Source organism: Anser brachyrhynchus (assembly GCF_964034855.1).
Source record: "Anser brachyrhynchus genome assembly, chromosome: 1".
Taxonomy (NCBI): domain Eukaryota; kingdom Metazoa; phylum Chordata; class Aves; order Anseriformes; family Anatidae; genus Anser; species Anser brachyrhynchus.
Window position 1 is genome coordinate 127,333,836 of NC_137694.1, and position 24,544 is coordinate 127,358,379.

The 24,544-nt window shown below is 42.7% G+C and overlaps 1 protein-coding gene across 2 annotated transcripts; it reads right to left on the reverse strand.

The window, feature by feature from the left end:
- Positions 1–150: 150 nt before the first annotated feature.
- Positions 151–21,347, reverse strand: ZFX (zinc finger protein X-linked). 2 transcript variants are annotated; one of them, XM_080587507.1, is made up of 8 exons: positions 21,197–21,347; positions 15,142–15,230; positions 14,126–14,692; positions 6,411–6,560; positions 6,070–6,213; positions 5,843–5,977; positions 3,128–3,268; positions 151–1,632 (listed from the first exon to the last, which is right to left on the reverse strand). In XM_080587507.1, the coding sequence occupies exons 2-8, from the start codon at positions 15,200–15,202 to the stop codon at positions 446–448; spliced, it is 2,385 nt and encodes a 794-aa protein (XP_080443633.1). In that variant the 5' UTR covers positions 15,203–15,230; positions 21,197–21,347; the 3' UTR covers positions 151–445. The 2 variants fall into 2 exon arrangements, with proteins under 2 accessions (XP_080443633.1, XP_080443634.1); XM_080587508.1 differs by having other exon boundaries at positions 15,142–20,264; positions 21,197–21,311.
- Between the last annotated feature and the right edge of the window lie 3,197 nt (positions 21,348–24,544).

The following is a 24,544-nucleotide window of genomic DNA, read 5'->3' on the forward strand; positions in this document are numbered from 1 at the left end:
ACCTCTGACAATTTTAGCAAGAGAAATTTAATATTTTTAAAATTCACGACAAAGCTGCATTAACATGGACACTGTGAGTATCAACGAGGTCAGTAAGATAAATATACTTAAATAAACCATTACGGTTGAAAAATTCATTAAGAGACGGGGTTTACTTTATTAAATGCAACTTTATTGTTGCCATCTTTTCTTCATTTATTAAACAAACTGAATAGAATTCAGAACACGCTATTGAACAAAAGGTATAAAAGTCAACTAGAAGCAATAATCCTATTTTTATACAGCAACAAATCAAATGCACAGTATGTTTTTTTTTTGTTATTTTTTTTGTTTGTTTTTGTGGGTGGGTGGGTGGGTGATCGCAGGTGATTGGCTTTAAAATAAGCTAACTGCCTGAAAGGCAAAATTCCTTTACAATTCCAGCCATAAGTCTGTGAAAGAGACTTTAAGGCAGCCCAACATCTTTATGATGCCGCATAATGTGCTGGTTCTTCTCTGAAGGCCTTCGGAAACCTTTCTTGCAATACTCACAACGGTGAGGGTAGTCTTTTGTATGAATGGAAATAACATGCCGTTTGAAGCCTGAGGCGTCTGTAGTGCTATACTCACAGTACTCACATTGATAAACTTTCCTGCCACTGTGTGTTTTCATGTGTTTTTTCAGCTCGTTTTGTTGCCTAAAGCCCTTTCTACATCTCTTGCACCTGAATGGAAGATCCTTTGTGTGAACTGAGAGTATGTGGCGACTCAGAATAAACGGATCTGCAATCTTAAAGTCACAATGTCTGCATTGGTGCAATTTTTTACCCTTGTGAGCTGCCACGTGTTTTTTCAGTTCCGAAGGCCTATGAAAGCCTTTATCGCACATATCACACTTATGAGGATAGTCTTTTGTGTGGACTGAAATTATGTGTCGTTTCAGATCACTCGAGTTTGAGCTCTTATGGTCACAATGCAAACACTGATGTGTTTTACTTTCTTGATGCATAAGTGTATGCTGCTGTAGCTCTTTGGTATCTGTAAAAGTCTGGAAACAAATATCGCACTTGGACGACGTTTCCTTACTGTGTTTAGTCTTTACGTGAGTTTTCAAGTTAGAAGAGTCGGCAGATCGGTATTCACAATATTGGCACTGGTAGGGTTTTTCACCAGTGTGGATTCGCATGTGCTTCTTGAGCTCCGACGGATGACGAAATCCCTTGCCACACTCTACGCAAATGTGAGGAAAGTTCTTGCTGTGGACAGCTAGAAGGTGATGATTCAGTAATCCTTGTTCTGCGGTCTCATAGTCGCAGAATTTGCACTTGTGCATTTTATTGACTCCTTTGTCCCTGTGCACCATCTTGTGTGTAAATAAAGCTCCTGCGTGAGAGAAGCTTTTCCCACACTCATCACGCTCAATAAGCTTTTCTGTTTTGTTGGTCAGCTTATGACTCTCCAAGTGGTTATGTAAACTTATTTTCTTATTCGTAGTGTAATCACAGTCTGTGCATCTGTATTTTTTCTTAGTAAGAAGGTGCTCCGGGTGGTTTTTCATGTGCCTTTTCAAGAAACCTCTAGACTTGAATTTCTTTCCACAAATCATGCAGGGGTAGACTGTCAATGGATGACCATCGGGGCCAATGATTATTGCTGGAAAACAAACAAAAAAACCCCACTTTCATCAATATTATACTTCAGTGAATTTTTTATTTCAACCTTAACTCTAAGCTGAATTGCTACATGAGATCAAGTCAGACACGAACACTATACTATGTAATAACCAAGCTTGTCACTGGGCTAGGTAGAAAAAATGAAGAGAATTAGTATTTTAATTTATCATCATCATCAGGAGAAAGAAAATACTGATTTTAGATGGAGACAACCAAAGCATCACCCAACTGTTCTTCACCTCAAGTAATTCTACTTTAAAGAATTCTGAGTTCACACAAGGAATTCATGCAGAAACCTATGCTAGCACAAAGAATGCTTGTTGAGTATTATATAGTAAGCATACCACATCATCATCTCTGCCTTCCCATGCATCTGCAGATCAAGTTTGATTTGGCAGTTTAACCACCTATCCCTGACTACAATTCACATGTCCCCAAACTAACACCTCCTTCTTGTGCCATCTGTCACAGTTACAATCTGAAGAGGTATCAAGCAGGCATCAATGAGAACACATTTCACACACACAGACACCTCAAAGCCTTGGAACTTGTTTGTACTGATCCATCAGCCTGTTTTGTTTATCCTGAATTTGTCTAGGCATGCTAAAAAGCTCTCTTATCCAAAAATGTTTTAGGAGAACTGAGTAGGTAGCTGGAAATAGAAAAAGCAAACTTTAAAATTAAAATTTGCCAACTTTAAAATTAAAATTTGCCAGGTTTACTAGTTCAGAGCTAGACAAAACAGAACTCCTACGGTTAAGTCATGATTTGGAAATAAACTTTTAGTATAATTTAAAACAGGGCTATTAAAAAAAAATCATGTGTTTTTTCAACTTTATCAGACCAAATAAATCCTTCAGACCGTAACACAGTAACAGCAGAAACCAAATAATGCCAAAACAGCGTATCTGCTCCTGTGGATGCAAGCGAGAACACTGGAGTGAACATCAAGACAATTTGTTTCACAATTAAAACACGAAAGGGCATAGAATTTACATTGGCTCATGTAAACATCTAACATTCAGATTTTCCAGTCACTAGTTGAGCTGGTATAATGAAATATATTGTTCTGTGTAATTCAATAAAGACAAAAAGTTTTTTTTAAAGTACTATTACAGAGTCCTGTTAATCTGTCTAACCTTACCTTTAAAAAAGTTACATTAAACAAACATTAAAATTAGTGTAGCAAGTCAAGTTTAACAGTTTTTAACCTTTTGCTGTGACACTGGGGTTTTTCTTGTCCCTTGACACAGTTTCCCTAAGAAGCAAACAGCAAAAACAACCCTACACCCACAATCCACACCAACTATATTTAAATTTTTTTGAATTTTTACACACATTTATGATGTAAAAGTGTTGCCAACAAAGTAATCTGCAAAATATTTTTTAAAATAAACTGCACACCCTCTCAGCAAACCACATTTGTTTATGGGTAAGTGCCTACATGAATGAGAACGCAGACAGCTACTACTCACCTGTTTGATACTGCCTAGACTCAGGCCTCCTTTTCTTCTTTGGTTTTTGCTTAGCCAGTCTCCCAAGTCCAGCTGACTCATCTATGTGCAAAAGAGCACTTGCAGTGCCATTCCGACTTTCAATGCCATCACTATTATTACCTAACAAGATAAGTTAAAAAGTTACCCCCTGTCATCACAATGGAGATTATTTGAGCAACAAACTCTGCAATGATAATTAAAAAACTGGTAAACAATTGCCCTGACATTTAATCAAACCATAACAACATACAGGATGAGTCAAAAAACTGCTCTGTATGGAACTTATGATTTTGTTATAATTCCACATAATTGGTATTACGAACCCTGAAGCCTTGGCTTTGTAAAAATAATTTACAGGAGTACCCAATTTATAGGAGTAAATGGGTTTTCTATTTCACAAAGAGTTTAAGTGCAGCACTTTTTGCATTCCTTTGATTGATAATTGTGCCCAAAGTGTCTAACATCAATAAACAAAAATGTCATGGTATTTCTGGTGCCTGATGGTCTTCTCAGTCCTGAAATACATTCCTGTGTGCTCTCAGTCGCTTCTGGGCATCTGAATCCCCCTTACCAAAGCTCCTCACACACCAAATTTCAAATCAGGAACCGTGATCAATGAGTTCTTCTCAACAGCCCATAAACTTGCACACAAATACTATACACTACATACTATTTGCACACCTAAAATTTTAACACAAATTATTTCCTCTGGTAACAAAGAACATGCTTGGTATTGTCTAACACAAAGAAGGAAACAATCTTTACCCCACAGAGCTTTGTGTTTAATACACAAATGGTATCACAGGACATAAAACAAACACAACAATTCCAAGTAAATATATGCATATACTTGGGAAGGTACTTACTGGCAATTAGTTTAACATTAGTGGTTTAAGAGCCTAAGTAAATTTTAACACCAAATGTTGTGGACAAGTATTTACTTGAATCAATAGAAGACAACAGCTCCTAGTCAAAGAAGGGCACACAAACGAGACAGAAGACTCAAGTGGAAGACAGCGCAAGAAGCTCAATAGCTGTTCCCTTTGTAGAGCGCTGTGAATGAATATTCATGCTTGAATATAAGAAGAGTCAGAGCCAGGAACAGACATGTGCAGAGCCTGGAGATTCTGATCTACGTGCTAGCTCAAGTGTTGAACAGTAAACATGGTGAGTGACATAAATGTTGAAAACAAAAAGAAATTTCACGTCTTACACAGAGCAGTTACAATTTGCAACAGATGCATGAAGAGTCCTTCTAAGTGCAACACAGAACAGGCCTGAAACATTTTCTAATACTGGAATAAAATGGCAGAACTTGCTGGAATATAAAGCACAGTGGAATGGGGCTTTGCTACAATATAGCAACAAAACACATTCAACATTTAAGATCCCATTTGTTATCAGCCTTTAATACCTCTTGAAGTGCAGGAGAGTTCTGACAAGTGCAAATAACAAACCTCTGTCAAACTTCTGCCATTATCATGCCTTCATTGCTTCATTATTTCTTCCCTTCCCCACCATCTCTCATGCTGCACGGTAGGTTGCTTACTTCTGATAACACAATCACTCTACTGTTTCCCACATTCTTAAATTCCACTTGCAATTCCACCTCTTTGTTCTTAGTAGCCTGCTCCATTTTATCCTCCTTCTCCACAGTCACCGAACGCTCTGTCTACAACCGTTCTCTTAATTTTGTGTTCCTACTCAACCTGGCTTCTGTCCTTTCCTCTACACTGAAGCTATGCTCACCAGTATATGGCCAAAGGCAAGGCTCTGGCTGTTAATATCCATCCCCTAAGCAACTTTCAACACACACTGCTCCTTGAGATCTTGCCCTCCCTTGACTTATGCCTATGATTTGAGACCCATGATGCATTCTCAGCACTTCCCTGTCATTTGTTCACTGGCACCGTTACCAAAATTCACATCATACAGACACACAACCTGAGTTCTGTCCCCCACTCCAGTATTTCTTCTGCTTTACTTACTCAAAGTACGCTTTGGAGGATGGGGGCAATACAGAAACATTTTCTAAGATGAGATTTTGCTCTACCATCTTATGTAAGTTTTTAAGCTTACGTAAGTTTTGGAAATCAGTTTGTGCACCAGTTGGTGCCCAGATACTAATGCTCACGAAAAACAGTTCTGCATACTAGAAATATTCTCAAGGTTCTTCTATAATTTTGAGATCTATCCCTCCAGCTTATTTTTCATTAATTAGTTATTTCCATCAGTGAAAACTCATATGTATATGTTCCTCCTAGAAAACACTTAAATCAAGCTAGAGGCCAGTGTTGCTTTTCACTGTTACACTGAATCCTACATATTCCCATCTGCTTTTTCCTTTCCAAATAAAAATATTCAGCTCTATTCCCTAGCCAACTCTTTCTGTGTCCTGAAACTGTGAAGGACAAATGTACTTGAGATGCAATTTTTCAGCTGAATTCTTGTGTACCTCCCCTTCCACATCTTGACACTATGAAGGAAAATGCCTATTAAAATAGCAATAAAAAGAAGCCTGCTTTACAGCTTCTCACCTCTTCTCTTTTCAATTTTAAGGCTCATTATGCCAAGAAACCATTCTTAAACAAGAAGCACAAGCACAAAAAGCACAGATACTCCTCTACCCTCCAAAACCAAAACCCAACACTCTGCTGTAGTGTTGCCAGGAAGAATTCTTTGAATGTTACTTACCATAAGCTGCTGCCCATGCTATGGGCATGAAAGTTTTAATTTCGTTGTCATCAATTTGCTGTTCATGGGCCACTGCTGCATCCTCCTCTCCTACAATCACTTCCATATAAACCTCATCAGCTATTTCCGCAACATCTAAGAAAAAAAGAAATCAAGAAAAAATTAGTAAGAACACTGCACTGTTGAAAGTGAAAATCCCCGTTCCCAAATGAAAGCCACCTACTTACTTAAATCTTCGTCTTCGTGCTGAGAATCATTTACAGTCATGTAAACCATTTTCTCCCTCGGAATACGAATACTGCTATTTTGATCAAGTAAGCCAACTGCGTGATCATTCTCTGGCTCACTCTCGACAACATCTACTGTGCCCCCTAATTAGGAAAACCAGAACAGAGTATTTTAATACATTTTGTTCAAATTCTATTCTAAATTGCAAAAACCAAAAGGTTGCAAATCTTGAACGTTTAGACCCACAGCTCCTTACAGATGACTTGAGAGAAACCACTATCTCTACTTATGCAAGATTTCAAGTATCAGGTTGGAGTATTCTAAAATGAGCACGTCTTACCTAAATCATCTTCTCCAGGATCTGCTTTGAATATGTAGACCTTGATGACTTCTGGACAAATGCCATCCACTTTACAAGAGCCGCTTTCTGACTCTGCCTCCATGGTAATTTCGGCAGAACCTTCGTGTTCTATCTTACTGGCATCATCCACTACAAAAACAAGTTATTACAATTACCCAGTCGTATACAGACAGACTCATGAAAGACTTTATTACTTTATTACTCAAAGTTGGAAGCAGTTTGAAGTTACATTGTGATAAAGAACCTACCCATAAATACTTTTTTCGTATCACTGACATCAACAATAAACACATAAAACTCAAGCCGTATCTTCTAGTTAAGGGGGAAGTGCAGGAGTGCTGCAGTGATGTGACTAGAAGCACGAGCACCACACCAGGCAACACTAATAGGGAAACAGTGATCTGCAGCAAGACGGTGGTAGCAAGAAACAGCACGTTAGTACTTACTCTGTGGCATAATTTTACTTGTTCTCAGTTTTAGGTGCTTTCTCCTTCACATCTAACAAGACGTTATCTGCTTCTTTTCAAAAGCATTATCTGTTGTTGAACCCTGTCTCTAATGCAAGTGGCACTATTTCCGCCAGGCCAACCTGGTTCCTTGCAAGGTGATGTTACTAGTGCTTTTTTCTACCAACTAGAGGGGAAACCCAGATGAAAAACCTCCACCTCTTCTCATCCACTCAGTTTCAAAGCACTGCCATGACGTTGCAGCACTGGTGAACCTAATTAATTGCTCACAGCACCCTTACCAACAGGGACTTGCACTACATTTTATAGTGTAGCCACATACATTCTCCTGACTATCATCTCCAATTTTGTTCTCTTCCTCTCAGCAGTGCTCTGACACCCAACTTCAGTTTGAATTGCCGTAACTTGCCTGGGCCTCCCACGTAAGCGTGGCTAACAGCCAGTTTTCTAAGGAACGCATTTCTGATTTATAAGACACATTCTACATAGGCACGTGCACATACACACACACCATCTTATTTTACCAAGCCTGGGTTTTCAAGAAAAAATACTAAATATGCACTGACAAAATCAATTCCAGTATTTCAAAACCTTTACAGAATCTTCCAACTCCAAAAGCTCCAGAATTTTCTCACAGTGTTGAGATTATTTAAGAATTCGTAATGTGACAACACACTTTCGAAATCTGTCACTTTATTGTTCTTTCTTTAAGTTACTTTTGGAGGCTGGTATGGCTCCATCAGAGCCACATTTAACTTTGATTCATAATAACAACGTGTCCAATTTATTCTAAAGAGAAGTGTAAGAACCACTGTCCAATAAATGCTGCGGCATTTTTGACTACCATGCCTAGCACATACAAAATCAACAACGCAGTAGGCTCACTGTACTGGCACTCACAAAACTACCCTCATAACTACATCACAGCTTGTATAACTCAGTACCTCGGCAACTCCTCTATTTACTTGAGGATCTACCTAAAAATAAAATAAAATATGCAAGCTCAGAACATTATTACAATTGCTTTCCTGCCAGGAAGTCCATAAACTAGCCTTTAAATTAGATAAGCTAGCATGTGCTCTGTCTCGTGGCTGAAACGCAACTGTACTTAAGTATCATTTCCCAATGAGGCATCATTATTCATGAAGAAATATGAACAACATTAAACGAATTCATGAACACTAAAATAAATTAGTCTCCCTCTCCTCACAAAAACGGCAGCAGAAAAACCTTCAATGTTCTTATTCCAAGTTCACGATCAATGGCCACTGTACAGAATGTATGAAGTAGTACAATGTTTAAAGAAGGATTTTGTGGCAAGGGACACCATAACATCCTGTAGCTGAACCCCGAAGTATTTCAAAAGTAAAACCCTTAAGATGTTATTCTGAATCACATTAACATTGCTTTACAGTACACATATTCAGTTATTGAGCAGACTTTTATAAGTTCTTTGGCACAGGCATGAAACGCCAAACGTCACTGGAACTCTGACAAAAAGAAAACTTGCTCTGGTTCCTGCACTAGGTGTATGTAGTTGTTCTCCTTCGACTTGGCTGTTCCCAGTGTCACGCACGTGTACTTGGAAGGCTTTCAAATCAGCGTAGACTGATTTTACACTGCTGAAGCCAAAGGGGAAGTCTGCCGCCAAGTTCAACTGATGCTGGAACAGGCTCAAGGAAGGAAAATTACGGCTGAAGCAATTAAAGACAAAACAAACCTACACGCACCATATGAAACGGGCTGGTTTCTTTCAACAAAAACAGAGTATGTATGGAAGTATCCATTGATAACATTCACACAACAGAAGAATTCTAGATCTTAAAAATACGCTCCAGCCTTTGAAATAAGTTCTCCAAGATTCAAAGTCACCTTTTAAACATGATTAAAAAAAAATCCTTATACAATTTCTAGTTTGTTTATCCCTGAGTTCCCTCTATATCCAACTGTACTTTCAAAACTAGTTTAAATACTCTTTAATGGCACCGTTAAATTATGATGGAATTGATTTGTACAAGCACTAGGCCAACTTTCCTCATACAAAAGGGAAAAAAAAATAAAGTCCTTGAAGGACTCAAAAAGGTAGTAGTATTTGCACAGTATAGTAGCAAATAGGTAGCAGGAAGAAAAATGGGGTGGAAAGAAAAAGGAAGAACAGAGATAAGAAGAGATAGATGAGGTAAAAGAAAAGGGGTATCTATCACACAAAGCACTACTTCCATAGTATTTTATCCTATGGATATATGAGCATTTATCTCTATTGATTCATTTATGCTCTGGCAGCATTTATGAAACCTGATTTCTGTTTAACACTTTCCCTATGTTTCTGCGTTCTCCACATATCTCATTCTCACAACCAGAGAAAATGATTCACAAATAACTGACTGATCAGTGTTTGAAACTGAAACTCTGGTGATGTTCAAATTTTTCATTCAAATTCACAGCCCATGAAGGGACGCCACAGAAACCCATCTCACCCATGCACAACTGGTATTTTCTTAAATTCTTGGTCTTGGAAACTACAAAACACGCAAAAAAAACCCAACCTGACCAACCTTAAAAGTATTAGTTTAGCTTATAAGAGGCCATTACTTTTCAAGTACTAGAAAAAAAAAATCCGACTAGCATTATTCCAATATACTTGTCTGCATAGAAAAGAAACAACCCTATTTAGCCATTCTTAATGAGAAAGGACACCGCTTAGTATCCTGTTTTTGCCAAAATAGATTAAAAGCATGCTGTATTCCCCAGACAAACTGCTCAGTTATCTGTGATGCAAACATTTTACTTGTACTTCACTTGATTGCAAAGAATTCCTAGTACACTAAAGAAGTTATTTTTACTGACCAGTTATTTCTTTAATGGCCAAGCAGGTTTCCTAACCTGTGGGAAAACAGAAATCTGTTCTATTTTGATTTTAATGCCATTCCCATTACAGAGGGAATGCCCCTCAGGGTAGCAATCAGTGGAGCATTTCCTTAGTGTTTAACACCCATCCTTCTCATTCTGCTCTCCCCAGACCACACAAGGGACCAAGCTCTGAGAGCAGCTCATTCCCAGACCAAGGGAACTCTCCTCTCCCTCGCCTCTCATGGTGACTGCCTGAGCAGTTTTGGCTGCACTAACTGTTGGTGCCCTTCTGATGGTTGAGCAGAAGGCACAGCAACAAGTTCTGCCTCACATAAAGAAAAATGTGATTTCCTGCATCTTTAAGAACCTCCAGGGAAAAAGAGTGAGGTATTTACTTACGCTAAAAGAGCAAACAAAAACATTTTCTTTTCCTGACTAAAAGTCTACTGTATAGCAGTAACACAGGCATGAACATTATGGCTTTGCTGGTCAGATCCGATGCTTTCAACTTAATCAAGTTATCCAAGGACGAGGACAGATATGTTTCATCTAGACCTATGAAAAGACTATTATAATTATACCTCTTTGAGTAGCCCAGGTTTTGACTCCTGTAATGGAAAGTGTCAGTTCAGGTCCAACAAGGACAGACATGTTTAACTCAGTCAAAGTAAGGCTATGGACATGGCATATCCCCTGTGTCTGGAAACCGCATAACTTCCTAAAACTTCAGCTTGAACTTTGCCAGGCTACCCTTCCCTCTCTCCAGGCTCCACTTATCAAACCTCCTTTGTGCCTCACTGTTTTTACTTCAATTAATACAAGTACACCAGAGTACAACTTCTTTGTCTTATGGAACTAGTTCATGCCAGAGGATACATCTCATTTTGCCAAACTGAAAAAAATCAGACAAGCAAAAACCTTAGTTTCCATCATATGGCACTACTCTCCTTCATTAGCGAGTTCTGTTTTTTCCTGGTTTTGCTAAACATTAGCTAATCTCACCGTTACCGTTTCACTTAGGGAGAGATGATTTTACAAACCTTAAGATTTGCTACCCAGCATTTGGGAACAGTATGAGCCAGAACACAATTCATCATTTCCTGACCAAACGTTACGGGCAATCCCCATGAACTGGCTTGTTATGCCTTACGTGAAAGAAGAACCAATTTATCAAACCTCCTTCAAACCTTTTCAAGCTACTAATTAGTAGCAGTTTGCATTCTCTGTTGAATGAACAAATACCCGCCTCAGCCCTGCTCTAAGTGTCCCAAATCCACCACAGACCACAAAAAGAAGCTTGAGGGCAAAGACAAAGTATGCATGAAAAAAGGTGTTTCAAATGACAAGTGATAATATAAGCTGTGCCAAGAAACAGTATCTTGAGAATGAAAAGAAAAAAAAGAAACAAAGATACAGAAATGTAGAAACTAAATTAAATCTGAACAGGAAAAGGAACATCAAACTACCGAGTTTCTTGAAGGAAAGTCCCAGCATGGAACTCAAAGGGACGGTACTCACTGAAGAGACCAAACAGTGTGAAACCAAGAAAGGAGGCAGAAAGACAACATTTAAGAAAGCAGATATATATTAGTCATTTCAAAACAGGTATTTGCAGGATAAAAATACAGAAATGATCCTATTTGAAAAAAAAATCTGTGTAGGCTCCACACATCAGGAACAGAAATGCAAACTTTTAAATAAAGCCAAAAGATAGGAAGAAGAAAGCAAAAAGGTTTTGCCTAATTTCCACAGGAGAATACAGGCTGAGTAACCTATGGCCACAGAAAGAATGTGAAGTGTCATCGCCTGCTTTCCAAGTGACAAGATAAAAGAAGACAGGCAAAAACATCCTGAAGAGCAGAGTCTAAGTCCCGGATCTGGGAAGCAGCTACATGTGGGTGCTGTAATGGCAGACAGAAGTACACTCCAACATCCGCCCCAGCAGTCACAGGAGCTCTGCCAGAACCGAGCATGAGCGTACAGGTTAAGATGGAAAAATCAAAACCAGTGTTGATTTTACTTCCTTTTAAAAACCACCTACTACTGAGGGCAACTGAAGAACCGAGACAGTCAACAGAAAAGATCAATAAACACACATACTGCTGATGCAAAAAAAATGGAAATGAATTCAGATGATATTTTCCACACAACGAAGGGACTATTTGGAAAGACTGTCTCTGCTTGACAGGAAGGCACTAGCCTCTGACTTCGCAACTAGAAGAACTCGTTATGCAGGCTTTAAACACAGTAGGTGGTAATAGGGAACTTCCCTTTCAAATGAACTGTAGCACATATTTAACATTTTAAACACAAATAACGAAGATGCATGTTTGGTAATAAAATGAACGTTTTAAATGCTGGCTTGCTTAAGGTCCTGAATCTAGAGAAAGTACTTTGCAAGACTATCAGGAGGAGTTTAATGCTAAGTAAGGTATCAAACTGCAGAAATCCATACGCAGGAACACGTGACTGAAAACGGAGACTCTCCCAGCACAACTGAACAATCACTTTCTCGTGTTTTCTGTCAGTTACCACCTGTTGGCAGCAGGTACGACGTCTAAGAAGACTCCCTAGCTGGCTGGGCCTTTTAGGGATCATGCAACATGGCGTCTACCACAGCTTCAGTCCTCATCCCTCTGCAAGAGGCTGCGCTGGCAACGGCTAAAGGGGCCGCGCATCTACCCCGCTCTCTCCCTTAAATTTATGCAGACCACAGTTTGCGAAGGGATCCTGCGACAGCGGCTCGCTGCTGTCGGGGCTGCAGGATGCTAACCTGCAGGGGGAGGGTGAGCAGAGAAGCAGGAGCAACAGCATTTTAAAGAGCTACAGTCAAGGATAAGAAACAGGTTAAGGATCACCAGCAGAGCCCTTACACAGTCAGGTCTCAATTCCATGGGTGGATTATCCACTTTGTTGCCTAACTATGCTGCAGGTGCTTGCAGGTATTTGAGCTGCTTTCATCTGACCTAAGTGGGGACCAGAATTAAAAAGTTACAGATGTACCAAACTGCACAGAGAGCATTTATTAGTTTGAATAAATATCACTTCAGGGAGCAGCATCCCTGATCCCTCCTCTGTCTATTTCATCTCAGTATGTTCCTACAGCTTAGTTTTACAATATTTTGTGTTATCCATATTTCGCATTATCCCATTTCATTGTTTTCCCAGATAATAGAGAATTAACTGTACCTCATATAAACTCAAAACATGGCTGCACAAGGTTACGCAAGGAACTCAAGAGATGATAAATTAAGAAATGCAGTGATCCTAGGTAAGGAGAAGCAACATTAAAATCCATAAGCACAGATTATAAAATTAAAACAAATTAAACAAATTATCATACATTTCAAAAGAAGTGTCCAAAGCAAAACATGGGGGGGAAAAAAAAAATAGGTAACTGAAGCAGAGCATAAAGTATGCCTCATCAATGGAGTCATTTAATGCTAGACAAAACTGAAGTGCCTGAAATGGCAATTAAACAAATCAGCCTAACAAAGCTTTTCTATTTCTATGACAAACAAATGTTCAGCAGTGACACTCTGATGTTCCCAAGTGCTGCACCAAGTAAACATTACAATAGGTAACATGCTTCAAATATGTAACACACTTAGAATAAGCTCCACTTCACACTAATGGATATCCTCAGTAGAAAAAGGATTGATAATAAATATGCTGTGTTTTTTCCCCACGCTCTACTTTAAGCCTTCTGAAATAGGATTCAAACGAATTGTGCCAGTGTTTCTAGGGAAGACTAAGATATTCACAATTGCTTCTCAGCTACAAGCAGCAACGGCTACTCTTTTTATTAGCAGCATACCTCTGTCCTTTACTTAATCAAGAAAAGAAGAGAAAACATCTTAAAAAGCAAAGAAAAATATACTGTTGTCTGTATCTATGAGGGGGGCGAAATAAGACAAAGACAACCAATTGTCGTTTAGGCTTCCAAAAAACAATTTTCTGACTCCTTTTTCCATGAAGTAAGCATTTGGTTTTCTTAATGGCTTGGCAGTAATTTTAGTAACCTGCATAAAAATGCATTTTCATACAATGTCACATTTATTTTCTTTCACTTCTTAGTAAGTATATGGCATTTACTTTACTGGAATTCTTACTCTGTTATTTATACGCCACAAAATGCTACAGAAATAGCTTATAATCAGACGTGCATTTGCCAGTAGTTCTCTCCATTAGCTTCACCAGGATTTTTAGCTGGTACACATTCCTAAAGATACCCCCATTTGAGTACATTTGTGAGACCGGCACTTCACTAAATATAGAAACCTGGTTTTTGTTCTGTTGTAAGCCTTCGCTCAGGTATTTCAAGCATCACCCAAACCCGTATTGTAAGGATTTCGATGGCTTTACCCAGACACTTACAAGAAATCATCAGGTAATCTTCACAGTTGCCCTTCTCGTCTTGATGTTCCACAGGGATTCCATTGGCATCAATCACTGCTTCTGATGCACAGTCTGCCACCAAGACTTCTTCAGAAACAACATCTGTTCCCAGAGTATCAGTGACAATATCTGTTTCCTCAACATTATCATGAACTACATGTTCTACATGTCCAACTTCAGGTACATGCATTGACTCGCTTGTCAGTACATGTTCTGGTATTGACATTGCTTCTGCTGTTATGTCAGAAGCTAGAACATCATCTGGGACAGTGCAATGAGCCAAAGAAACCTCTTCAGCTACGTCTGTGTCCAGCACTTGTTCAGGAATAATGACAGTTTCAGATACGTCTGGCTCCTCCATAATATCTGGGCACTGAACATCCTCGATAACAACATCCTCAATGACATCTTGGATTACTACAGAATCTGGATCATCAGGAACAAAATTATGTACGGTTATATCTGAGTCGACTACATCTGAAACAAATACTGTTTCCTGTACTTCCACAACAATCTGATCTCCATCCATATGTGCTGCATCAGCTCCTGAAAAACATAATTAAAACAATGCTTAAACTGTAAAACTAACTCACGTGAAGTGGTTAATATTGAAATTACATCTATTTTACTTCAACTTTTACACTATGCAGCCATTTAGCAAAACCACCGTAATAGCCTATAAGCAATTAAGACAGGCAGATAAACAGGAGCTGATAAAGCACGTTGTCAGTAGATACTAACAAGATGAACAACGTAATGAACAAAAGGCTACCAGTTTTTAGGATCTCCCCCAGTATTCAAATAACTATTACTTCACAGAATGGTAGCTCATTTATATTGCTCTGAGTAATGAAAACAGCCGAAAATCTCAAGTGACTACTCTATACAAAAAGCATTGATACATAAGCATAGCACCTTTAAACAAAGACGACATAAACTACAGTCAACAGCATCTCATGTGTACAGTCTTATCTACATATTATCTCCTGACAGACCTGTTGGATCAAAAAACGCATTTGGCTCATGTGGCTGCAATTCAAGCCCATCTTCATCCATGGCCTTTAACTCTCATCAGTCACAGTGTCTGTAGAAGGTAAAGAAGAAAGGTTATTTAGCTCACAAGTATTATGCTAAGAAGGTTGCCTCTGCCTGTACAATACTCATTGTAGGAAAAGCTGGAACTTGGGGCATATGGAAGTGAACAGAGGACACCTCTTGACTTGAAGATGGCCCAGATATCACTCAGAGTAAACCCACTTGGGATTCAAGAAATACTACTCTAAACCACCAAACACCCATGGCAAAGTATGAGGAGTATAACCTCTGACTATCCCAGGCCACTTGTCAAAACACCAGAAATACAGAAAACACAGAAAAAGCTGATAAAGGAAAATGTGATTGGAAATGGAAATGTGATTTCCTTACAAAGAAAAAAAATATATGACAACGTCTAGGCAAGTTCACACTCAAGTCTTTTGGGATGGCAGGGGATACAGCGTTCTCAAAACAACAAAGCTTGAGAAGGTTAAGTTAAAGGCAGGCAGCTAGCACTCTGAAACGCACACCACTTTTGATGCCCCTGTGTTCATAAACTTGGACAGCCAGGAGGAAGTTACTCCTATGCCACTTGAGGGATTGAAATCATTAATGCAAACTGGTTCCAGAATATAACACCATGGGTTTTCAAATCTCATGCGCGTGAATATTTAAAAAACCATCAACCTCAAGACAAAGTACCTATTTGTTTTTATATTTAAAATATCACCAGTTCTCAAAAATTACCAAATCATCAAATTCTACCAAGTTTCTATGGACAGAATGTCAACTTTTCTTCAAAGCATCAAGGCTTTCAATCTTCTTAACAAAAGAACCAAACGATACTACAAAGTCAAAATACCAAGTAGATCTGAAACCCCAATCTAGATTTTGCTGTTTATATAAAAGTATTATCATTAGGATAAGGCAAACCTACTTTGGTAAAATGTGAGCTAAGGTGAACTTGGACTAGTCCCCTGCACTAAAGACAACTAGCTATTAAGTGCTGAACCAGCAAGAGGCAACAACAGCTTGCTGCTCTATGCTTCTGCCCAAGTTTCTGTACAAGCAGACGATACAGACTTCAGCAATTCTCCTTCCTCTAACCATTTTTCAGTGACAGAAATCTCCCCATGTCTGTGATACCTTCATAAAAGGCCTAGAAAAACGATTAAGATTCTGGCCAAGGTTTTCACAAGAATCATACCCTTTTCAAAATTGTGTCAACTGACATTTGCATTATTTTTTATGGGGATAATTGCTATATACAAAAGAAATAAAAAAACCCTACTCCAAAATGCAAAGCTACAACTGTAATCTGTAGCAAATATTTTCTAGACTTCATCGTTCTTCTAGCTCGACTTCTCAACTCTTCACAGTTAACCACCTAATTTAGGTGTGAGAAGGTGAATTTTCAAAAAGTGATCATGAAATATAGCCAGATATTGAACTACAGGAAAAACAGCCACAGTATAAGAATTTTCCAAGGATTTCCGTATTTGTGTGACGTTCACTTGGAAGGCCCCTGTACTCTAAAGACAGTGGTGCTAACAGGTCGCTGTGGTGTCCAGCTGGACATAAATCACCTTGCGATTATTCTGGATGTCAACCTTTTCTGTCAGAGACACTCACTATTATGAACAGGAATATCTATTCATGCAGACGCCTTTTTTTTTTTTTTTTTTAAGGATTAAGAGCAGAAAGTAAGTGTTTCTTAGCCTGAGACATAAGATATAGCTTGACTGATGGCGATCAACTTCTGCCAGGCCAAAGGAAAAAGAACAGAGTAAGAAGGATTCATACAGTCATTTAAGCAAGAATTATTCATGCCCAAATTTGTTTACTTCTATCTACTCAGTACACGCCTTGTCAACCGTTACAAATTTCTTTTCTAATCATGTTGTCTTTTGAGTTGTTTTCACTGTTTAGCTTTTCTGTTACTCCTTCTCCAACTTCTTGCATCTCTGTACCTGTATGACATTCATTACCTTCTCACCCACTCATTTAATCTTTCCAGTTACAACTACAAAACACTCTCATCATTTACACAAGACCGTGCTACTCCAAAATTTGTAGCTAAGATTATAGCAGCGTTTCGCAGATTTTTTGGGAGAGACTGGGGGGACTGACTAAGGGTTGGTGGAAACACACCGCCCCTCTCCTCAGGCCCACATCAGAAGCTAGCGCTCGCTGTCCAGGTTCCTGGGAAAAGTCAGGACGCTCTTTCTGACTGCTTTTGAGGACTGTATTATCATACGTGTTGGCCTCTGATCAGCTGGAACCCAACCAGCCTGAAGTGTCAGTTCACCACGAGCCACTGGAGGAACTGGCATTCGTTTTCTCTGTTTCCTGCTTTCATCACCCACCTGACCAGCACGCCACCACAAATTCCTACTTCTTATGATTCATGCATGCACTTTCTCTACCCTAACCTCTCCCCAAATTCCTCACTCTCCCTATTACTGAGGCTCTCCCTCGTCTTCCTTTTGTCTCTCTCTTCCTCCGTGAGACCCAGAGGCTGCCACCACTACGTCCCAGCTTCCAGAAGGAGCCCACTGACACCATTTCTTCGCTGCTGCCCAGATTCCAGGCGCCAGCTGCTAACACCAGCAAGTCTCTGTGGTGCTCGTGGTGGTGCAACTTCATAAAGAGGCTGCCACCAGCAGAGACAGCCCAGCAGAGCTTCAACTGCATATTCTGCATACCAGCATGGTCTCTTCTGTATTAGCCAGCTCTTTTCACCTACAGGGGCATAATGTTATGCAAAACGAAGGCTCATGTTCTCCAAAAATTACCGGAGAAGCTTCCCAGGCAAGTGAGTTTTCAAGAGTGAGTCTTTAAAAGGCCACAGATTTATGCTTTGGTAGTTGTTCAAAAGAAGGAAAAGAAAAAAAATCTGAATGAGTTTCTTCCTAAGTAAGGTTTCTCATAACAAACTTTGGTACCCAGTTCCAGCCAAAAAAAATCATGTACATAAAGCTCTACACATGTGCAGAGCCGTAAAACTGCTCCACTAGGGCACAGACCCTCTCCCTCATACAGAAATGTAATTTGGGAAGAAGACCAAAAGAGGTAGGCACTTAAAGAACAATTTAAGTAAACTGTTTAAATTGATAAAAAGGTGCCTAAATCAAAATCCGCAGTCTAAGAATGCATTAGGGCATTTGTCTGTGGATGGAAAAAAATAATCTCTAAACATTTCCTGAAAGCATTTCAGGGTTTGAACTTTCTAAGCAGCAAATGAGAAAACACTGTATCTCTTCCTGCTTGCTCTTCTGATCAGTGGACCAGCACAGCGGCCCCAGATTCAGCCACACAAAGGAAGTTATCCCCAGTGGCTCTGCACCAGCCAGCAGCTCTGCGATGAAGCCACTCTTCTGCAACTCAAGAAACACCAAAGCTTCTCACTTCTCACAAAACGTCTTCAAATTCCTTGGCAAGCGCCCTAGGCTCTGTAATATCATGAGGTTAAGAAGCAATAGCAGCAGTTTGTTTTCCTGCAAGATTTCAAGAAGGGCAGAAACTCCTCTCAGTTCTTCCAAAATATTCCAGTGGACACTTACCTCAGGAGCAGGTTCTGGCAATGAAGCAGACAGAAGCAATTTCCAGTTCTCGTTTGGGAACTGAACCTCTTGAAGAGAAGCAGGTGCCCAGAAGGACTACGCTTAGTCCTTCTCAATGGCCAAATCTACATGGCTCTTTGTTCAAATTGCTGTAACTCGGGAACTGCTCTTCTAACTGCCACTAGAATGGGAAAAGCCAAGGCACCTGTCCCCTGAGTTTCTTATCTCTGTAAAGAACTAAGCACCTACATCTTTTACTTGGCTTGGGTCTGTCAGCTTCACGTGGATTTAAAATTAATACAACCCTGAAATACACCCAATTCAATTTGTAAAGGTAGCTCTTACAAATTGATTTTTATGTATTTATTCAGGGACTTGGCTGGTTTTGATTTCACGAACGTCAAGGCAATATTTTTAAGTGGAAGGACAAATATATACATACATATATATATACATATATATATATGTACGTATTTGTGGAAGAAATAGCATGAAGCCATTAGCAATAGAGCAACCTCCCAAAATAAAATAGGGTATTTTCCATAAATTTGATCTTGAGTACAATCAGTCAAGAAAAGCAATGCAGACATTGGAAACAGTCTTGCCACACAAATATCCTTGACTTAACAGGCCTAGCAAGGTAATCAAGATGAAATAAGAAGAAACGGATGAGCTGTTACATTTTAAAGAGAGAGCAACTTTAAAAATAGTTACTTAAGAGAAAGATCTTTAATATGCCACAGAAATTATCGCTTTTTCTGCTTTCTCACAAAAAAAGGGGGGGGAAAAAGGAATGAAAAAAAGGGGAAACCTCAGAAAAGCCATCCTTTTGATAAAGAAATATACTCCCCCTGCCTAAAGAAAGAACAGTGTATGTGTTCATTTGCAATCAGAGGCAAAAAACAAGTACCCGCACAGCAAACTCTCACCCATCCCAGAAAAAGGCAAAGAACAGCGAAATTTCCCATTTTCGCCCAGCAGCCCCAGCCCCTACCTCCACTAAAAACACCGACGAGCACAGCTACAGCCGGGCCCCCCCTCGTGCTTTGCCACACCACATTAAGGATTGCAGCACGCCTCGTATGTCCCAACTGGGCTGGAGCCTCGAGCTACCCAAAGCTTTGTGGTGGTTTAGGAGCGAGGCTGCTGTGGGTTCAGCCTCCATCACTGCTGCAGTGTCATAACTCTCCCTACATGACCCACTTCTGGAGAATGCAGTGTACACACACGCTCTCAATCACACACACGTGAAAGGTTAAAAATTATCCTCCTGCAGCGCCTGGCCCTCATCTTGGAAATGACCCCCACCATTATCCGGTGAACAAATGGAAGAATAAAAACAATGTTACAAATGCGACGGTGTAATCAGTTAGCCGTTTATTTCTTTACGCGTCTCCCTCTGTTTTGGCAGGAGGATCAGCACTGCTGGTTTCACTGCGATTTGGGAAAAGTGATAAAAAAAAAAATCAAGTCTTTTTTTTCTCTTTGTTGTAGTTCAGTGGCGCGGGTATTCGCAGAAACTGGTTAGAAAAAAAGAAAAGAGGCCTTCTCCGGATTTCATAGAGATGTCGGGCACCAGGTGACGCCTAAGCTACAGCTCGACAAAACCTAAATTAGGGAATAACCGGCCCCGGGAGCCCCTCAGAAACTCCTTCCCGCCCTGCAGCTGAGGGACAGCCGGCACTGAGGAGGCCAGGCGGGCACCCGGGGGTGCTCCGGAGGCGCCTTCTCGCGGGGCGAGGGGCACCGAGGGCTGCCGCCCGCCCTCCCTCCCTCCCTCCCTCCGTCGCGGTCCCGCTGCGGCCGGCTCCCGGAGGAGCAGGCTGCCGCGGAGCGAGCTCGGCGGGCGCCGTCCCGGCCGGGAGCCCCGGCGCTGCAGCAGCGCAGGCAGCCGCCGCGGGCCGGAAAGCGCCGAGCTCCGCCGCGAGGAGGCAGAGGCGGAGGAGCGGGGGGGGAGGCGGGGGTGGGCAGCCCGGCGGCTGTCCCTCGGCGGAGCCCGCGGCCCGGCGCCGCGACGAGCGGGGCCAGGGGCTCCCCCCTCCGGCCCGGCCCGGCCTGCGCCAGGCGCGGGCTGTGGCGAGCGATTAATTCAAGATGGCGCCCGGCGCCCTCCGCCTCCCCCCCCCCCGCGCGGCCGCCATTTTGTCTCCTCCTCCAGCCGCTCTCCGAGCCCCCCTCGGCCGGGCCCGGGGCCCGGCGCCCACCTCGCCCGCCTCCCCCCGGGCCCGCGGCCGCCCCCCGCCGCTTCCGCCGCCCTCGCGCCGCCGCCCCCCGCTCCCGGGGCCGCGCCGGGCGCCCGGAGCCCGGCGGCCGGGGCCCTGCGGCCCGCTCGGTTGCCGGAGCCCTGTCGCGGCCTACCTGCGGCCTCCTCGGGGCCTGCGCCGCGGCCTGCTGCGGGCAGGGGAAGGCCCGGGCCGGGCCGGGCGGCGGGGCCGGGCCGCGGGCTGCTTACCGTGCGGGTGGCGGGCGGCGGCGCTGGGCGCGGCGCGGCCTCTCTCGGCGCGACTGGGCCGAGCGCGGCGGCGGCAGCAGCGGCAGCGGCGGCGGCGGCGGCTGCGGCGGGGCGGGCGGGCGGGAGGGGAGGGAGGGGCCGAGCTCGGAGCTGAGTGGAAGCGGCCAAGCTCCCCGGGCCGGGCCGGGCCCGCCGTCAGCACGTCACGTCACTGCCCGAGAGAGACCCAGGAAAAGGCGGAAGGCAGCGCGACGCCGCCGCCCGCCGCCGCCCCGCCGCCTCGGGACGGCCGCCCGCCGGGGACGGGGCCGCCGGGCGGGCCGGGGGCCTCCGCCGGGCGAGGCGGGGGGGGAGGCGAGGCGAGGCGGCGCGGCCGCGCTCCGCTCCCCGCGGCTCCTCCTGCCGCCGCCTCCGCCGCCGGGCCGAGCCCCGCGCCCCCCGAGCGGAGCGGCGGCCCCGGGGACCCCGCTGCCTGCCCCCCGGCCCGGCACGGCCCGGCCCGGCCCGGCCCCTCCATGCCGAGCCTCCCCGCCCGCGGCCTCCCGCGGCCGACAGGCCCCGGCCCGGCCTCGGGGTGCGGGCCCGGGGGCTGCGGGCTCCGCGCTGCGGGCTCGGGGGGCGCCCGGCGAGAAGCCTTTGGGGGGGACGGGGCCTCGGGCATGGGGGGCGCGGGGCCCGGGGTCGCCCCAGCGCGGGGTGCGGCTGCAGGCCGCCGTTATCACTGACAGCAACAACAACAGCAGTAATAACTACAGCAGTAATAATAGCGATAACAAAGCAGCGGGGCCGGGTGGGCGCAGCCCGAGCCCCAGATTTTCGGCGAGGAAAAGTGGCTCCCGCACACGTGATGGGAACGGCGCTTCCCCCAGGGCTGCTGGCGCTTATGTAAGAGGCCGCCATGGCGCCCCGGCCCGCCCGGCGCGGCTCCTGCCGAGGAAACAAAAAAAGCGAAAAAAATAAGGCGGGGGGGGAGAGGTCTCCTTTCATAGACTGTACAGAATTGGAAAGGAGGTACTGTCACATCCAGCGCGCTTGGCTGGCAGCGTCTTCTAGTCCTTACCCTAAAACTTAACCCCATTTTATTATTTTTTTTTTAAAGAAAATAATCACCGTTGACCCATGAGACATGCAACCTAAAGCGTTGAAGGCACCAGAATTTACGTACCATGAGCAACCTCATGGCGATGAGTAGGTACATTCAGTTTGGTTGGAGCTCTCACGTAATTGTGGGGTCAGGGCTCGAGGGGGCTACTTCTTGTGCTGTTTTAGCCATTTAAGTAAACTGGAAGTAAACGGACTGTTGCACTTATCAACTCAGGCAAATGTGACTTATCTGGCCCTGAACAGCACCCGTGCAGTGTTTATGCTGAGAATGAGCCTTGGGGTTCAGTTTTGACTCAGCTGCAATTTTACACACTAGTTTCCCATCTTAGCACACAAGCTTAAAAAGTAGTTTGGTTGATGCTTGTGAAACGCTTATAGTTTATTTTGGTGTAGTATATGGTAAACATGTATCCTGAACAGTGCAAATTTTGACCACAATACTTCAAAAGTTAACTTATTTCATTTTATGAAGGTCATAGTTTAACTACTGTAGAATCAGCCCAATCTGTATCGCAGGAGAGGTTCCTAAAATATTTACCTTAAAAACGGTTGTTAATCTTGACCATAAGTATGATATTACTATAAAATAAGTTAATATTCTTGTTAGAATGGAAGAAGCCAAAGGAACAAGAGCAGAAAAATATCTTAATTAATTCATAATCAACAGCAAGGTAGATCTCATAGAAAAGTGAAAAAAATATGTTCAAAGTGTTGTTTTTACTTATGCATTGGTAAGTTCCTTGGTTGGAACATGCCTCTGATAGTTTATATTATGTAATACTTTCATAGAAGCTAGGCCACTGAAACGGTTACGGGACTGGAGCATCTGATACATGAGGAAAGACGAAGAGCTGGGACTGCTCAGAAAGAATGGCTGGAGAACAAGAGATTCAGGGGGATGTTACGCTTATATATAAATACCTGATGAGGTGGGTAAAGATGAGGGAGCCAGTCGCTACTCAGTAGCATTCAGTGACACGATGAGAGTCAATGGCACAAATTGAAATACTGGAAATTCGATTTAAACGTGAAAAGAAAATGGCTGTGAGGTTGGTCAAACAGTGGAACGTGTTGTTCAGAGGGATTGTGAGTTCTCCGTCTTTGGAGATACTCAGAACCCACCTAGACAAAGCCCTGAGCAACCCGCTGTAGCTGACCCTGCTCTGAGTAGGAGTTGGACCAGATGATCTGCAGAATACCTTCCAACTTCAGTGACTGTGTTTTTAAGGAGTTTTTCCAACAAATTTAAAGTGTTTATAATGAACAGCACGGTACACTGTAAGCTTTTTGGTTCCAAGGATGGACATTAAATCAGTCATTCACATGTCGAGTGGAAGTCCTGAATACATGGAACATTATCCTTGAAAATTCAGCGTATCCATGTGTTAGGTCATTGCAAGGAGAGACATCAGAAAAGCTGTGATGTCGTTGAAAGGTATATGCCCAGATGTTTTGTGAAAGCCTGAAGCTTAACTTCTTGTCTGGTCGTTGTTGGTCATTCACCCTGTCTGCATATAACCACTGCACCTTTATCCCCTTGTTCCCTGCTACTCAAGAGTCAGATACCAACAGCTTTTGAGTTATTAAGGAGAAACAATTTGTCCCGATACAGCCATGATCTAAGTTTATCCCCAACCACTAACGTTTTTGACGCCGACCAATAGGCCACAAACACCCTGGTATGGTCAGGAAGAAGGGAACTCCCATCTGTTGAGCTGCCAGAAAGGAAGCCATGTTTACAACTGATACTCACAGCCATTTCTGCTCTCGCATCTAACAGAGGAGTCCAAGGGCAGAACACGCTTGAAAACTGCAGATAAAATAAATGTACTTGCACCACCTTGTAGAAACATGGGTTAACGTGTTTGCAGAAATATTTTTGTGACTTGCACTTTTTGGAGTAGAGTACACAAATGGTAAAAGAAAAAATACATTGTAAGCAATAGGATTTCAGACCTTAATTAGAGATTAGTCTTGGTCAGATTTAATACAGAGATGGAATATAGCTTGCATGTAAAATTTTGTAGCTCAATTGTTCCACAGTCCTGTGAACAGAGCCCTTCTGATACTAATTTTACCTGTGGTCCAGCGTTTTTTGTTTTTTTTTTCTCTGTGTTTTTCCCTAGAGCTTGTTCTAGTGTCTGTCCCTCAGCAGTAGGTAACCTTGCTGTATCCGACTTTGCCCTCACAAAAGCAAATTAAGCCCATGGCTTTTGCTGAAATATCCTCCTAAATTCTACTCAA

Excerpts from the sequence above, each read along its gene's own strand:
- ZFX (XM_080587507.1), bottom strand. The coding sequence starts at position 15,202 with ATGGATGAAGATGGGCTTGAATTGCAGCCACATGAGCCAAATGCGTTT. Across the intron at positions 14,693-15,141 it reads TGCGTTTTTTGATCCAACAG|GAGCTGATGCAGCACATATG; the intron begins GTCTGTCAGGAG and ends TATGTTTTTCAG. Across the intron at positions 3,269-5,842 it reads AGCATGGGCAGCAGCTTATG|GTAATAATAGTGATGGCATT; the intron begins GTAAGTAACATT and ends TTATCTTGTTAG.